Here is a 19551-nt window from a genome sequence, read left to right on the forward strand (position 1 = left end):
ATGAATTAATAGCTGATACATTCAAATCATTATTTATATAAGAATTTTAAAATTATATTAAAAATAGTTTCCTACACATTATCATAACAACAAATGTAATATATTATTTGTATAACATGTATGTAATTGAAAGATTATTTCACACTTATTTTTACACTAGTTTGTATTTATAAAACTTAACGAGATATAAAGAAATTATAGTACTTATAATTTCTATAAATATATTAGCTTTGGCAAGCATAATGATATTAATTAACTATCAATCATTTATAACCATTAAAATTTATCATAAACCATCACTTAAAATAAAATTAGCATTCTTTCTGGAGCATACTAAACGTATTTACAATCCTAAAGATGATATACACTATAACCATTCTACCGCCTTCGTCTGATACATTGTAACAGCAGGAAGAAAAATTTAATCCAACTGAATTACATTTACTCAATGGATTTAATTATCCATGAGAAGCAAAGGAGTAACTAGAGTGAAGGAATCATTTTTAATGGCACTTATAACTCATACCTTGTGCCCGCACATCAGGTACGTACACCTGCACCGTACAACGGATGCGCGTTATAGCCCTTTACACGTGCATAGAGTGGACTACCATAAATTGGCAGCTATATATCTCATCTGTATGTATGATAATTGCTATCAATACTGGTACAATAATTTTTGTATAGAAACTGGTGACACACTGACCTCTCTTTCTAATGATAAATTCGCTGAGCAATCGTCTGCATAGATACATTTTCATTTCATAATTCAGTGCAAGAAAAAAAAATCAGAAAAGATGCATAATATTTTAGTGTATGGATAGGAAGCTAAAACATAATATATAATCTCTGTAAATAAAATGTATACTTTTCTTTATAGGATACTTTGATCTATTCATATTAATTTTCAATATTTTCATGATTATTTAAGAAATTATAAATTACATTAATTTACGTTATCGTTTTAAAAATATATTGAAGATTAATATTTTTAAAAAATTTACCTCTACACTTATAAAAAATTTTAATTATAAATAAATTTACTGTTCTGTTTATTAAAAGAATTAAATTTTAACATCCTTATCGTTTAAAAATAATTTCTTCTCATATATATCAATTAATGAATAATTTAGATATATATCCAAGAAAACTGTTTGTTAAAAGCAAATAAGAATTTGTAAAATGTAAATAGATAAAAAATATATTAAAATTTATTTATATTCATTTCAATTATTATTAAATATTCGTTTTAAATATAGTTAAATATATAATTTAATATAATCGCGTTATGCATACAAGAATGAATAAAAGTTTGAAAACGAAAATACACAATTTCTGAACTCATCTCTTGATACTCGCACTACATTTAAACATAGTACAGTGGTTTTCAATTTTCTAGCAATTAAGTGACCCTATGTTTTACTGTCCACTATTTTACTCTTCAGCTGCGTTCCTACCGTACTCTTTAAATCACGAAATAAATGAAAAGTGAAAAAGAAAAAAAGCGAAAATATAAAACATAAAATAAAATCGAAAAAATACAGTAAATGTGGGAATTATGCGGAAAATTATGAAATAAGTATATGTTATTACAAAGGTTCATGATAATACTCACTGTATTAATACATTATTATAATTATATGATTATAATTAGAATTTTTTATACAAAATTTGTACACCGGGCTATTCAAAATGTAATCAGAATTTTATGCTTAAATGTAAATATTATCACCTATGTAGTTGATTACATTCAATTATTATAATTACAGTGTAATACATAAATTATTCTTCCTGTAATAATTTGCAGTTTTTAGAACTAAATAATTGTTCTAATAAAACAATTTTTAATTTATTAAAACTAAAACTATAGAAACAAAAAAATTTAATATTATCATTTATAAATCATTTTATTAATATTTTATATTTTATATTAGAAGACTTATGTCTTTCATACAATTCATACAATTCATACAATTCATACAATACAGCATAAATGATATAAAATTAATAAAATTAAATTATATATTCTATAGGATAAATTAAGTAATTATAATAAATTATTTATTATTTTAAAACCATATTGAATGATAATTAAAACAAAGTTTTTGCGATATTCTTCTAAACAGCTATTTGACTTAATTAAAAATATATATGTTCTGTATTTGTTATTGCTAGCATATATTGTTTATAAAATTAAATTTGCTTGAATGATAATAGATTGAAATGAATTTTATTATTTGAATTGATTGATTTCATTCAAACATTGAGTTGAATCTTCTGTTTTAAAATTGAATAAAGCCTTATTAATATAAAATTGAAAATAATAAAATAAGTAGTAATAATTATAATAAAATTAAAACATTTCAGTATATACAAATTTCAATATCTAAAGTTGCAAAATCACATTTGGAGGCTTAGTATAAGAATATAACAAAAGGCGAAAAGTTAAATAATGATCACATAAATATCGAATAAACAAATTTATTATAATTTATTTACTGAACCTGATCTATGACATTTTCTGATTATTTTTTTTTCTTCTTTCTGGTCAGCCGGCCTTAGCCATTTTCTGAACAAGTCACACCCCAATACAGAAATAAACTCAACCAAGAGTAAATCACACAGGGTTTTTTTATAAACGTGTCATGCATTTTGAAACTGATAGAAATTAGAACTAGTACTATGCGAGCCACTTGCATCAATGCTCGGAAGAGTTCGAAGAGATAGTAATTTGGCACATGCCTAATAGCATCAGCCATAATCAGTAATCGTCTATCCTTCTTTTCGTTTGGATATAACAATTAATTTTACGGTCAATAATCATTCGTATGCGTCTATAATCATTATAATTATCCTGGCAATTGAAACTGTTTGATAAATTTATTTATCTAACTAATTTCTAAGCACCATTGCTGATTTAGCAAACATTATTTGCATCTACATTTGCTTCGCTCTCAATCAATAATTAAGCTAAGAGTTTTTAATTTTGCTTTGATCTCATCGTTTAATTATTAATTAACAGTAATAAATAATATTGTATAAATAAAAATTTAACAATTAATACAAGACAGTGAAATTTCTTCTTAATGAATATACAAAAATTTTTTAATTATTCGTAAGTAATTTATTAACATTGATATATTTAATTTACATCACTAAAATAATAATATATGTATTTATAAACATAAGCGATTTAGATATTATTATTGCATAGATTTTATATACAACTAATTAATTAACATTTAACATATTTTTTATCTTAGACATCAGAAGAGGCATCAGAATGTACATACAGAAAGCAATACACGGCAATACTCATGTCAATATATTAATTGTAATTTTCAAACAATAATTAATTCTCATTTGAAGCGCCATAATCGTTTACATACTGGAAAAAAACCATACAAGTGTCGTCATTGCACTTATGCAAGTAATAATTTGGTAAAGTATACATATACGTTTTTAATATTTAAAATTGACAACGAAATAAAATGTTTTAAACATATGTTTTAAAATTTTAAGAAAATATGAAATTTATATTCTATATTATAGAAAAAGTACTATAATCAAACAATCTCTATTAAATATTTAATTTTTTCTCTTATTAATTATAAATGTGTTTTAAATAAAAAGTAAGCAAAATATATATTAGTTTATAAAAAATCAATAATTTTAAAAACTGATTAGAAAACTTTATAAACCAATAAAGTCTGTCAAGTAACAGAAGTCTTCAATGAAGGAAAAAACCAGTCTAAATTGTGGCTGGCTGGAAATTCTTTTTAAAAACACGAATTCTTCAGTGGACGCGCGTCGGTCAGGTCAGCGTTGAAAGACTGCCTTCACATAAATCTCGAATCCAAACGCTGATTAACCTTATCGGAATGCTCTTGGGTTTTCATTCTTAAAAAATGAAAAGAAAGAATCAGCGGTCGTCGGACCTACAGCGAAGTGGTAGCCGCTTTTAGATTAACCTGAGAGCAAGAAAAAGAGAGAATGTACATTGATGACCGCCCTAGTATATGTGAGACCATTACAATGTACCGCCTTATTTCCGTGCAAATAATCAGTCCTATCTTTCTCTCATTTTACAATAAAGCAATCCGCGATTCAATACGGTAATAAATATAAAAGCTTTAATAATATTTGAATTTTATTCTATTTTACTGAGATACCTATTTATTAATAGAAAATTCTTTTTCGGTATATATAAACTAAACTCTTTATAATTTGATAATATATTTTTGAATGCCTTATGAGAGAACTCGTATTAGTGTGAATTCTCATGCAACTTTTATTATTCTGATATATAGAAATTAAGAATTATTGAGTTCTTATATAATATTTCGACAATATGAAAAAATGAAGAAATTTCATATTTCTACTGTGTTGAAAAAATATTATAAGCGAAGAAATCATTTTCTCAATTTGATAAGCATATAAGAAATATAACATTTTTCAAGATTAAAAACACGTATGTTTATCTTTAACAGCAGTCTCTTCCTTCAATTTCCATAAAACTCAGAAAAAACTATTAAACTCAAACAATAATTCTACGTAATATCATTGGCAAGTAACATATTCATTAAGAAACAAAGTAATGACCATCAGGGGCTGCAGTTATCTCCAACACGTATCTGGCCGATCTTCACGATGATAACCTTCTAAAAGATATTGCCAACTATATAGAGAATTGAAATGGTTAACTGCATCACCATAAAATCTGCGAAATTATGAATTTTGCACAGCAGCGTTACATCGTGCATCGAAAGCTACGATATAAAACGATTATCTTGCTGTTCGTTCTTTTCATAGCATTATCGGCTCGTTCAACTCAAAGCTTGACACACCTGTTTCGTTCATCAGCATAAAGCTGTCAGCGCTCTCGCGCATACAAGCACAGTAAAGTTCAAAGAAAAAAAGATGCAAGGAAGATCGGAGAAAGAAGAGGAGAGGTAATTCTGGAGTCATGATATACGTATATATGCAGACGCATTTCGCGCCGGTGGTCGCACACGTATACACGTGATCCTCTTTTTTACATTTTGTTTCTTCTTCGCTCCCTCGATTCTCAAAGAGGTAAGGGGAATGTCGGATGTTTTGCGATTTTTATTTTAGGGTGTAAATTAAGCAAGGCATATACGCCTTAATGTTTTCGGACTCGAAGAATCACCGCCGCCGCCGTCGTCGTCATCGTCGTTACGATAAGATAACGAGTTAATTGTACTCACTGGATGCTTAAATACATGGATACAGTGCCGAGTTTGTGCAGGGATAGATTCATGCGAGGGTTTCGTCGACCATGACACCAACGCAGGTATGCTAATGCTTTTTAAAGCCATCGTCAAAGCCTCGGTGTCGCTGCAATAGTGCGTCACGTAAACTTATTCCAGTGGCTCTCAATATTGCATCTATCTCAACTTTGTGCCAAGTACGCAATATGCAATTCATAAGCAAATTTTTAAGATTATTGTCTTTCACTAGTTATTGAGAAATCAATTAATTACTTGAATATTAATATATTATATAAAAAGATTCCAAAATTATATAAACGATAACAATGTTTATTATTGTAAAAATTATTAGTATAATTGTATATTAAAATTCACGATTTTTACCCATAATCAATAAATAAGTAACTGTATAAATAATAGATAAATATAAGCAAATAATCAATATAATAAATAAAATTAATTTATTTATAATGAGCCAAAGTCAAATAAATTTAATGACTTTCGTTTTTCATTTTTCAAATTACATTAATAAAAAGCTTTATATTAAATAGAAAATATTAGATTTTTAATTCAAATACAAAATTAAAATGGATGTCCGTGAATATATTTATTCAAATTAGTATATTATCCTTGAAAACAAGGAATATAGTTTCATAGAACATTTTTAATAAAAATATGTATACATTTAGAATTAACAAAAGATGTTTATATAATAAATTCAAATTTTTTATTACACACAATGAATTTTTCAGTTAAATTAAAATAAATCAAAAATCAAATAAAATATTAATCATATATAAATAGAATATATAAATCATATATAAATAAAACTATGTGAAGCTCAAAACTGTTTAAAAATGTAGTTATAGTATTTCATAATAATTACACATAAAGAGACGAAGTTACAAAAATATTGAGAATGGAATAGGAACGTTTAAAAAGGCAACGTACACAACACACTAGTATAAAAAAAAATATGAAACATTATATAATTAAATTTGTTGTATGCTACGACTATCAACATAAAACCAAAATCCTTCAGCAATATTTATAACTACAGCGAGACACATGGAAACTAAACTCCCTTTTTATCCATCAGAAAAGATCTTCTACCATTTGTATCAAGTACCATATTTTTACATCCTAATCAATGAATATTTTGGCTTTATTGACATATATTCAAGCGATGACTTCTGAAAAATATCTTTTATATACTGTAGTATCCTCTATCTAAGTTATTCAATTTAAAATTACATCACTCAGTAATTCATCTATTTTATAGATGTGAAATGGAAAATTTAATCTTTTTATAGATATTTGAAATCCTTAAGTACACGAAAAATGCTTCCTGTGTTTAATATTTACAACTCTATTATTAAACATAAAGAATATTTTTATTTGTGATGATAAAAAAATAAGAATATTCAGTTTGTTAAAACATTGTTGCTTTTCGAAGATATCTAACTGATAAAAACTCTATTGTATATTATAATACTTTAAATAATGTATTTAATTTTGGTTGTTCATATATTATTATTAAATATATCAATGTTTACAACAAAAAATTCCCTTTAATTATTTCTTTAACAAGTTTTTCAAATCATAGATTATTTATTTGAAATTGATAAATTTAGATACAAAATTATATATATCTATGCATATAATATTATCTAGAATATCGTAATTGATATAAAGAACTCAAGTACAAAATTAAAAATAGAATCAGATCAAATTATTAGTAAGTAAATTAAAACAAAGAATTAAGACAAATATATTCAATAAATAAATATAAAATGTTTATCAAATAATAATGCAAAATTTAATGGCACATATTTTATTTACCAAAAATATATAATGTGATAACAACAATACAGTCTAACTATTATTAGCTAAATTACTCTGTATACTTCATACGTTTTCAAAATTTGTTATTAACTGTTAATAAAATGCTATTTTTTTGTGAAATTAAATTATTAATATTAATAAATAGATAATATTAACCCAATTCTAATTAATTTAAAAATAAGTACATAATGTAATCCATTAGACATTGAAATCTATAATATGATTTTTTAGGAAAATCTTCGAAAACATGTTTTATCAACAAATTTGCATCCGGGTAAAATGGTATACCAGTGCAAATCATGCAAAAGCGATGAAATGTTTCAAACAAACTTTTCAAAGGAACTTCGAGCACATTTACTTCAAGTTCATTCAAATGAATACCTGACACCTAATGATGCGAGTAATTACATAGCAACTATTTTTTATGAACGTGAAGATACAGAGACTAGTAATACAACATAACTATATAATGAAATTATATACTATTCTTAAGCAATTTTTTTCGGAATAGAATTTTATATTTAAACAATTTAAATACTGAAAAATATAACCTTTTGTTCAGCATCATAATTGATACAACTATAAATAATATATTTTTATAAAGGCACATGAAAACGAAATGCAAGAAACTTTGAAATACGACATTAAATGCCATGTAGCTAACGATAAATATTGGTATAAAAAACATAGACTACGGTTAGAGGACGAGAATGACAACAACTATCCTATCCAATAAAAAGTCAATAAACAGTCCTCTTTACTGAAAATCTTTCATCCCCCTGACAAATTAAAATTCCAGCTCCTTTCGATACTCCGTTTCTCTTCGAACAAGTTTACGAAGCTATGCAACGTCGGATAAGAAACAGAGAGCGAGGAAAAAGGATGGAAATAGGAGGAACGAGCGCAAACACAAGCTGCGTATAATTTACACTGCCCAATAAAATTCGCGGGGGAAACCAGTTCGTAATTTCCATCATTGTAATTCAAATTAATGTATCCAAGAACCAGTTACTATTCCTAATCCTACGTCTATTCGTTTTTGTACCTGTGAGAACTATAAAGTTTGGTATAAATTTAAACAATGAAACATGCACAAACGTCTATCCCAAGAGATAAAATGAGCAAAAAAGTAAAAAGTCTTGACATTCATAACTAGATCTTGAACAATTACTAAAAATAGTTCTACAAACTTATCATCATTCGTACTCACCTTTCTATATCGCTAGCTTTCAGAATCTTATACTTACAACAATTAATTGTTTCAGCAATTTCAACACTGTAATACTTTGATTACTTGGTTTATTCAAAGATCATATACAAAACATTTAAAAAGCAGTATTTATTTAGAAAACGTATTGGATATCCATTATTGGAAAATAATTAACGGATCTAGCTTTCATATGCTTTTTATAATTATTTTTATAATTGTTTTTTATAATATTTTTTTAGAATAACAAAAAAATAAATATCTTTGTCTTTCTTATTATAGTATGGCTGATCCTGAATTAAATTATAATTTCATAATACATGCGATAACCAATCGCGTAAGAACTTCACATAATACCAACTTCATAAATTCGTACGAATGAAATAGTCAAGTCCTCGTTGGATTAGAAGAAAATCATCGAGGTTGAAGCATGAGCCATACAGTAAGACAAGCGAGCACTATTCGTGTCCGATAAGTATCGTAAACCCAACGGAGAAATTCGAGTCAGTATAAGTTATCTTGTGGCCTCTAACCAACTTCTTCGTGAATAATGTGACGTTAAGAATCGCGGTCGCGCAGTGCTCCATGACAGCTAACCTCGCCCATAGCAAGCTCTTTGGTTACCCTCACAACATGCGCACGTGTATGCGAGTGGTTTACACGGCTCGCATCCCGATGAAGGAAGCAGTTACGGATCCACTGATGTACGAACATGCAGCACGAACGCAGCCTTCAGGGATATTGCTGGTTTCGAATCTGACGACTTGGATTTTTTGTCGCGTGCATAACCCTGACTAAAATCCTTCCGACAGCATGAAAAGGGTATGCATCTTAACGACATCATGGTGAATATTTTTACTTCTACACAAGTATTTTCAAGAGATTCAGTTCTAAATACGATATTTATACTTTGAAATTTATTTCTTACGTTATTTTAGGTTTGTATACGTTTGTAAAAACAAATGGTTTTTTTATGAATATTTATTTCTTTTATATTATTCTTGTTTTGAAATACATAAAAGGATAAATGTCGATGTAATAACATTTTTTCATTTTTCCTTCAATTCTAAAATTCTTCCAAAATTCTATTTGTACATCAATACAGTAAAGAACTGGTCTAAACTAGCAACTAGCAAAGACTAATCTTTAAAAACAATTTATTGAAGAAAACATCAAATATTTTCAAAAACAAAGCTTATAAATCAATATTATATTCTCAATATTTATTAATCCAACATTTATTAATAATATTTGTTATACAAATAAAAAAGAAAATATACATACATATGATTAAAAAATTATTTATTTCATATACTGTTTCATTTATATTATTTATAAATTTCGTAATATTCGAAACAATATAAATATTTATGTTACGGAAACTAATATTTACGCAATATTGAATAATTATTAAATAAAAACAATAGTTGTAATCTTTAATTTATTTTTATTTTCATAATCAACATAAAATATTTTTTAATATATCCAATATTCAAATAGTAATCAAATATTATATTTAACAATTTTAAAAATAAATCGATTAACTCGTAACAGAAAAGTCACTATCTCGTTTCTTGTATAATGTATTATATTATTTTATATTTAATATAATAATGAATATATCTAATTTTTATGTTATTTATATTTTATATTATTTAATATAAAATAATTAATTTAATAAATAAATATACATTTTTTATCTAGAATTTGTATTATTTAAATTATTATGTATTGAAAAAGAAGTAATAGAATTCGTAAAATTTATCACAAATATTTATAATAGTTCATTCATTCTTGACCTTATTCATATAATAATTATTTCATCGTGTGCACTAATTTATTTTCAAAAATAATTTCATAAAGCAAGCGATCAATTATTTACATTTTTCTCCACAGTTTCTTCCATTTTTAATTTCGGGAGTAAAATGTAAAATGTAATAAACTACACTTATGTACATTTATTTATTTATACATTGATATTCCTTACATTTCGTAAAATTTAGCATGACCATGACTTTTCTAGATAAAAAATTTTATAAATAATTAGAAAAAAACATTTATTAAAATGAATACAGAAAATACAAAAATGCAATGAAAAGTAATGGAACATAAGGCAGATGAATAGATTTGTATAAGAGAGTGATTATACGTGTATGTGCGTGTAAAATATAGAAAAGAAAGTCTCATAAGTTTAAATGCGAAGAATAATTTATCGACTAATTAATGAGGGTGTCCTTCATTACGAGATTTTGTAGTATCAGTAAAGGCAACATCAGTAATCCTAGATACGAGCCAATGCGAAATCATTATTCGGTTGCCGAATATTTATGGCCAGGCTTTCAGGACAACTTATCAAAATGGATAAAGAAAAAAAATTGAAAAAGACTTGATACTCTTTATTGGATTCCATAATGATGTATCCTAACGTTGTGATGATTCGGTACCGAGATCAACAGCCAGGTACTTTTCGTTAGACTTTTTTGACGTACTCGTTCTTTATTTTAAATTAGCTAGAGACACTAACTCTCCCATGTTCTTCATGCGATACATTAAAAAAAAAAAAAAAAAAGGCGTATTTTCCACAAAGTATATTTATACTCAAGTAGAAATTGCATGTAATGTGTGAACTGATCAATTGTACATTTATTTCCTTATCTTTTTTTCCTTGCCATTCGCTTCATGGGTTTCAGTAATGTTATAATGTTCATATTCCGTGTTTATAAAGTTTATGTGCTTTAAAAGATTCGAAACTATTTGCATATACAGATTGATATTGAAATTTAATTTCATATCTTTAAATATTTTAAAGTTTCTAGAAGTATAATGTTTAAAAACTTTGTTGGTCTAAATGGGACTGCAAATTCTTATTATACAACATTAAATGATATTTTGTATCGTAATTATTTAAATAATTATTATACAAGATATAAAGAACCAATATTTTTAAAATTATTTCTTAAATGAAACTGAACAAATGTATTTGCAACATTAATTCTGTGTAAGACAATATAATATAAAATAATATAAAATTACGTAGAAATTATAGAAAATAAAAATAAATATATAAAAGTAAGACAAAATATCTTTAAGCAAGTGTTATATATCAAATAAGTAAAAATAATCGGCAACATCAACAAAATTAAACACTCCTTAGGGGTTGTAAGAAGAATTACACCTATTTGTTACTCCATTCATACTATATATTTGCCAACAAAACCCATGATTCTTTCTCTCTATATTTCTCTCTCTCTCTCTCTCTCTCTATTTCATTCTCATGTCCACACCATCCTAATTATATTTAATACAATTGTCTTTTAATTTTTTCAATTTCAGATTCATTACTATATAAAATTAGCAACTAATGTAATATACGCTTAAATATTATTATTTATTCCCTAAAACTAAAACATACTATTAATTACGAATATTTTTTATCTTTTTATAATAATTTTTATATACAGAATCAAATCTTTGAAATCTGAATAAAATATATATCATTTATTATTAAGTAAATATGTATCGTAAAGTGTAAAAAATATTTACTACACTATTAGTATTTTATACAAAAATATTGTACAAATTATATTATACATGATAATATTTTAATATTATCTGCATTATTTCTTATACTATTTATAATGAATCTCATATTAGATATATTATATTTTTTATGAAAAGTTAAATTAAATCAATTTTTTTCTTAATAATTTAAAAATTTTACGTTAAAATAAATTTTTTTTCAATAATAAATACTATTTAAATATTACTATATAATATTAAATACTATTCAAGTTATTATTAAATTTAAAGTAGTAGCATATATCTATATTATCATTAAACATTCTTTTAACTCTTTCTATATACATTATTCTATATACATTCTATATAAAATTATGTTCCGAGACTAATTTTTAAATGCACTAAATTAACATAAATTACTATGCAAATTATTGACATTTCATTTTTTATACAGCAAAACTTTGATTTAGTTTAAACTTCAATTAAATTGAAATATCGATTATATAATGAAAAATTTTATTCCTTTTATATCTCTTTATAAGTATTATAAATATCATAATATATGAAGCAAGTCAACATATAAAGAATTTATAAAATGATAAAATTTAAAAAGTAAAAATTTTAAATTAATAGGAAAATTATCTATATAATAACAAAATTTACATTTAAAAAAAAAACTTTATCATAGGTTTTCAAAACAAGAATAGCATTGAGTGTATAATATAGTATAGTAGAAACAAAAACAAAAGCCTATAATATGCTACTATTTAATTTTATTTAATAATTATTAATTTTATCTAATAATTATTTAATATTTAATTCACAAAAAAATTATACTTGTATCTCTATCGGTAGATGTATCTATTTGTTGGGTTCCTGATGAAATTTTGCAAATTGATTTTCTTCGATTATGTCATTTCTAAATTTCTTATCAAGAGATGAGAGAAAATGAACAAATACCGAATAAAATTTTCTTTTCGTTATTTAATTTTATATTATTGATACATTATCAAGAAACTGAATTCTATTCTATTTCACATTTAATAATCTAATAATCAGTTTAAAATATAATAATCATCAGTTTGAAATGTATTTTGAATAACAATTTGTACTGTAATCTAAATTTGAATATTCCATGTACTTTTATACCATTAAAGAATTTAAAAAATTTTAAGGATTTAAAAAATTAAAAATAACATTTTATATTTGAAAGAAAAATCTTTCACCAGTTAATTAATATTACAAGTAATTGTATTTACAATTTAATATTAACAAATTATTATATCCAAAATATAAAAATATAAAAAAAACATTAAATTTACTTAATACTTCATATTAAAAATAGGTCTTCATAAAAATGCGCAGTATATATTTTAATTAATTAATAATATAAACTATGACACTGGAAATGTAAAAAAAATCTATATGATATTAAAATAAAAAATGTTAAAAATAGTTTCCAAAGCGTTGGAGTATCTTTTAACTTGATATGAGTCATTTATACATCGTATAAATTTGGACTTCGTTTATAAAAATAAAATATTAATATATTCTGTATACACATAATTTTTATTATGTTTTTTATGTACTTCTATTTATTTCTGCAAATTTATGAATACCTTTAAATACTTTCATTAAATTATTGATACATAAGAACTTTGTAAAAAATGCTATGCTCCTATTTTCAAATAAGTCGTAAATCAATTGATTTTCTTAGCCAAGTTCTGTGAGATGTTAAAATATACGTATATACACATACTCACCGAGGTTCACGTATATATGACTATATGTACATATATATGTATGTATATTCATTTATTACAAAACTTGGACCTATCAATAATTTCGTGAAGGTATCTGAATAAGTCACATAAATTCTAAAAATGAAATAAGCACACAAATAAGAAACAATAAAAAAAGCTTAATAAAAAGGTTTCCCCTATATACATGTAAATTTTTAAATTCTCATATCCAATCATTATAAATTAAGATATGTTGCAATACTTATCAATTTCCCTTTATCTAACTTTTATGTAAAGGTTCAGAAATCATTTTGCAAGAAAGCTTTTGTTATAAAATTATCTCTCCTATTAATTTCTATATACTCAATTAATTGTGTGACTAAATCCGTCTGTGAATCCGCCTTATTTCTCTGTTTGCACCGCACTGTGTTAGATTCTCTAAATAATGAGAGTGAGATGAACTACTCTAAAATATTGTTACATCTTGAAGTTAAAAATCTTTAAGTTAATGTAAGATTAATGGCAACGACCTTTAATGCTGTTTATATATAGTGACTTATAATTAATTCTGTCTCATTAATTGTTATGTGGTTCCCTTTCTCTCTCTCTCTCTCTCTCTCTTCGCCAGCTTAAATTCTTTTATTCAATAACAAATACTTTTATTATTTCAATACAAATATATTTGATTAATAATAATAATGATTATTAATTAACTAACAGTCAGGAAAAATAACTACCTTATAATTATACATTTAGAATAAAAGACAGTATATTTTTATTTTTCAAATAAAAAGATTTATTTTTAATAACAAATTACTTTAATGTGTATTAAAGCTTAAACATTCATTATTGTTGAATGAAATCTTATTTCAATAGTAAAATTAGCTTAAAATATCAATTTTCTATTAGAACTATGATAAAAACAATTAGGATTAAATATAATTAGGATCAAATACTCTATTGTGAATTTTGGAATTAAAAAATAAAAATTCGTTTTTATATGCATATCTATTTGCATATTTTACATTTACTGTATTTATTATAAAGATTAATCACTTAAAAGGATTATTGCAAATAAAATAACTAAGAATTATAAAAATACAAAATACACCCACAGAAAACTTAAAGGAAGTTATAAAATTTTTCAAAGCAAATATAAATTTTATAGTTATTAAAAAAAAATTATAAATTTTATAGATTTCGAAATGTATTTCTGTTTATAACTTGTAAATTAATGTTCATAAAAATTAGACTCAAATAAAAATAGTTTTAATATTTATATTTATTATGTATTTAATTGAAAAAAATATAAAATTTGTAATAGTTTTTTAAATAAATACGCTTTGTATTAGATTGTATGTAGACGAACATATTTTGTGCACTGGAAGAGTAAAGAATAATATTTGAGTGTATAAATGAACCCATTAAATTGTTATCACTTCATTTAACATTAATCAAATTGCTGTTTTATAAAAAATACGTAGGTTAAAAATGTTCTTATATTCTATGATTTATATACAAATAAAGTAATGAATACTTATACAAACTTATAAAAGATAAAATATATAGTATAAAATTAAATATATTATATAAAAGTACGCTATATTTAAATAAATTATAATGAAATATTATTTATAAAAGTACCAAATAGAAAGGTTGGATTTGTCTGTTTCATTATTCATTTTATTCATGTATTATGAACATTCTTAATCCATAAAATTAAGTAAAAGATAGCTCTTGTAATTTTGCCTTTCCTATATTATGTTTCGATTTATGTAACTTATTAATTTCCTTTATTATTAAATATTCTTTATTGCTTTAATGCAGTTAAAAAAGTTTACATAATAAATCAATAAATAAGTTTATTATATCTATAATAAAATAGATATGTATAAATTTAATTTTTTTTTTATAAATTTTTGCTACGCATATTTTTTAACAAATTTTTTTTACTATTTTATCAAGTATTTAAAATAAATATGCTATAAAAGTACATTTATAAAAAGAAATATTCTAGAAAATAACATTTTTATTAAAGTTTACATAATATAACAATGAATGTTGAAAATCTTTATATAAGAGTTATATTGTATTAAACATAACGAATCTATTAAAGTATATCTTATATTCTAATACACTCGTCAGTTATACAATAATTATTACTACTAATGCCTAATGTAAACTAAACCACAATGTCCTTGCTTTTTTTCCCTATATCTTCTTGTATTAGAGCTTAAGATGCATATTGAGTCTTATCTCTACCATTTACGATTTAAACAAATAAATGTTATCAAGCATTCCAATTAGACGATAAAGAATTAACATCAAACGTTTTAACATGCAGAATTTCTCGGAGGAGGCGTCATCGAAGGATTTCAGGTTATGAATTTTTTTCACACGTATGTACGCCCCTTTTTTAAATTAGCCTATTTGTCATACGGAATTTTTTTTATTTTTTCTCATAAGTTATAATAGAATATAAAATTCCTTTTCATAGCTCTGTACAATAAGTTAGGTTTAATTAAGAAATATATTCGCTAAGTAACCAACTACGAGACTTTAAATATAATTTAAACCATTATTATTTATTTCAGGATGTCAGATAAATTTTATTGGATTTCAATATTTTTTAAAATATTCTTTCTTATTCTTTTGAATATTTTAATGCTATCTTATTTAAAAACCTAAAACTTTTATTATCATTTTTATGGGTATCGAGACGCAATTTGATAAAAATTACACTTCTTGTAAAACCGTAAAATAAAATATAAACGTTTACTAAAATATAAATATATGAAAATATGTCATATAGCATATATAAATAAATATTTGTAATAAAATCCCATATTATAATTTCTAATTGAGCAAAAAAATTTTTAATTATAATTGAAAATAAAGAAATCCAATTTTTTTTGTTTCACAAATAATTTTTATACAAATTATCTTGATTTTTAGAAAAATGTTGCCATATAAAAATGATCATATTAAGTGTAGTGCAAGATTACATATATATTTAATAAATACTGTTCAATTTTACGTTTAATCATATTCATAATTTTAATAATTTTTTATTTTTAATAATTAAATATATTTAATCATAAATATATGGAATAACAAAAAATTATTGTTTTTTTATTTAATATAATTGTTTAATTTAACAATTAAACAAATTTGATTACTATTTTAATTTTTTTCGTTTCTTATTTAATTAAATTATCAATATTTGATTTATTGAATCATTTTTATAAAAAGTACAATACTTTTGTTTTTAATTTTTTGTAAAAATTTCGAAGCATTGTATATGAAATAATTTGGATTTTATAATTTTCATAAATTATTAAGATTTCAGTTTTTTAAATAATTCTATCTTTTATATAATTTCATTATTATTATCTTGTTAATCTTTATATTTATTTATTCATTATATAAATAACAAAAAATGATGTTAAAAATGATCAATAATTACACATATGAAAAGTAAAAATAAATTAAATAATAAAACTTGTCTACTAAATATAATTAACGAATTTAACAAATTAAATTGTTTTGAAAAGGCTAAAAAAAGATCCTAACAGCAACATGAACACATATCTGGAGAACACGATATATACGAGTTCATACAGATCTGATTTATAAGTCTCTAACTAGTTTTAATACGGTTTTAGTATGTATTTATTTCAGATAGCTGTCAATTGTTCCTGATCAAAACATGTGTAGCTCTACCAAGCAGCATTTTTGTTACTATTCTACATAAATTCAAGGTTTCTCAAAAAAGAAAGGATGATAAAGAGAAATTAAGAGAAAAAAAGTAAAAAAAAATTTTAATGATTGTTGAAAATAGACAGAAAAACTTAGAAATAAAAAAGAAAACAATTTTGACAGACGTAACAATGGTATTACGAGTTCTCATGCAAGGGCGTGAAATAAATCGCTCCGGTTTTCGTACGGTGCGATGTGTGTAAAAGATGGATGGATTTAGAAAAGAGTCTGGAAGTTGAAGAATCCGAAGTGGTCAGTGCGATTGAAAGATATATATATACAGAAATAAAGAGCGTAGTACACAGCTAAATAAAACAAAGTGCGAATAATTTTAGGCAGGTATAAGCACAATACAAAAGAAAGAAAGAGAGCTAATAATGACTGAAAAAAGAAAGAACGCGTACATGTGGAACGCAAATCGTCCATCGGAATCCCCGAAATTCTGAATCTGCAAACTGTGCTCTTGCCTCTATGCGTATGTATATAGAAACTCTTGAAAAAACTTGAAAAAAAAGTTGAATAAACGGAGAGAGGCAAGGGTTCACCAGAACCTTCAATAAAAATTCATCCTTTTTCAATGAAAGAAAGGAGGGAGCGAGAGCGAGTGGAGAAGAATTCTACATAAAACAAGGAGAGGAGCAGCAGCACCGGTCGAGAACAGAACACAGAAAGTAAGAGAAGATACAAACGAGGAGAAGTTGGAGAGAAGTAGGACTTTGGTCCGAGTGATTTAGGAGAATCGTTGCGTGTATCACACCGCTTCGTCCTACAAGGAAAGAGAAAGAAAGAGAGTGAGTAAGAGGATATCAGTCGGTGAGGCTTGGCGTGCAATCCAAGCAGCCACAAGACGCGCATATTCAGCGTCCGGGTACGTACTGCTCTCACAACGCGCTGGGCTATAGTTCCACTTGGTATCTCTTCCACTCGTTTCTCCTCTATCTCCCTCTCCCTCTTTGCTGACTCTACAAAAGCCGAATTCGCAAGCAAGCAACGTTCATGGACGACAGAATGTTTCATTACAGAAGCCAAATATAAAGGATCAGATAAAATTTCATGATTAGTGGTGACGTTGCCGGCACAAATCTATTCAAACTAATAGGAAATATAAATGATGATTAAGTTCCCAAACAAATTATTCCATTATTAAGAAATTTTTTTATTATATTTCAAATATTTAATTTTACTATACATAGGCGCTGATTAAAATTATGATGTCATGTAAATATTCGGCATTCTTTCGTTTCATGATCGGACTGCCTAAAAGCAAAGTTGTTTTAAAATGGAATAATTAATATTCGTATTTAAATATTTGTTAATTATTTCTAGAATATTTTTGTTTATTTATTGAATAGAATCAAAGTTCATAACAAATAATTTTTACAAACTAAAAATTATAAACATAAATAATTTTCACATTATAATTTTCAAATTCAAATTATAATTCACACACAATAAATTATTTATATTAAATTTATATTCCCAAATAATTAGCAAATATAAAAACCATATTTTTGGATCTAACTATACTTTTTAAAATATAACAGTCTTATTCAAATAGAATAAAAGATTTTATCGTTTACATATTTTTTAACTTTTACAAAATCTGCACTTTTTCTATATAAAGAAACTATTGATATAATTTATGTATTAAAATAATTAAACTGAATTATTACTTTCCATATTTAAATTGTATCTTTATTAACACAGAAATAAATTTATTTTTGTGTTTCTAAATTCTTAATTTTTTTATATTCATAATTATATTCTCAAAGATAATGTAGTTCAAGTAGAATCAATGTACGTTGCATAATGCTTACATTAATAATTATATTTCTGCAAGATCATTTAAACTGACACGAGAGTAGAGAGTACATAAAAAGTAGGCATACCAAGGCATTAATCTGAGCGTATGGAAGAATTCAAGGAGAAAACTACAAAAAGAATGAAACCCGATGGATCTAACAGAATTGATTTATGGTTGAGTAAATAATCATAAATCGAGAGAGTGTCAATGCTTTATAAACTAATCATCGTTTCTTTTCCATCCTTATCAGTTCTCCCTTACCTCTCCTCTCACTCTAAAATGATTTGGTAACCAGACTTAAGGATTTTAATATTATCGTACGGTACTTTATATATTGATTTTTGTTGGATGAAATTTGCGTATTATTAATTACTGCTACCTTATTCTTGTGTTCACATCTTGGTTTCACTTCATTTAGATTGATATTTCTAATGATGTTAATAA

At 24.7% G+C, this 19551-nt stretch overlaps 1 protein-coding gene across 1 annotated transcript in view; it reads left to right on the plus strand.

Moving 5' to 3' along the window:
* The window catches only part of LOC105366081 (zinc finger protein 780B), a 60967-nt gene extending 53138 nt beyond the window's left edge, over positions 1-7829 (plus strand). The window contains exons 9-10 of the mRNA XM_011504396.1: positions 3264-3441; positions 7308-7829. Coding sequence (XP_011502698.1) covers positions 3264-3441; positions 7308-7538 — 409 coding nt within the window. The 3' untranslated portion in view covers positions 7539-7829. The remainder of the gene's footprint in view (positions 1-3263; positions 3442-7307) is intronic.
* The last annotated feature ends 11722 nt before the right edge of the window (positions 7830-19551 follow it).

Source organism: Ceratosolen solmsi, unplaced genomic scaffold (assembly GCF_000503995.2).
Source record: "Ceratosolen solmsi marchali unplaced genomic scaffold, CerSol_1.0 scaffold17, whole genome shotgun sequence".
In the NCBI taxonomy this organism is placed as follows: domain Eukaryota; kingdom Metazoa; phylum Arthropoda; class Insecta; order Hymenoptera; family Agaonidae; genus Ceratosolen; species Ceratosolen solmsi.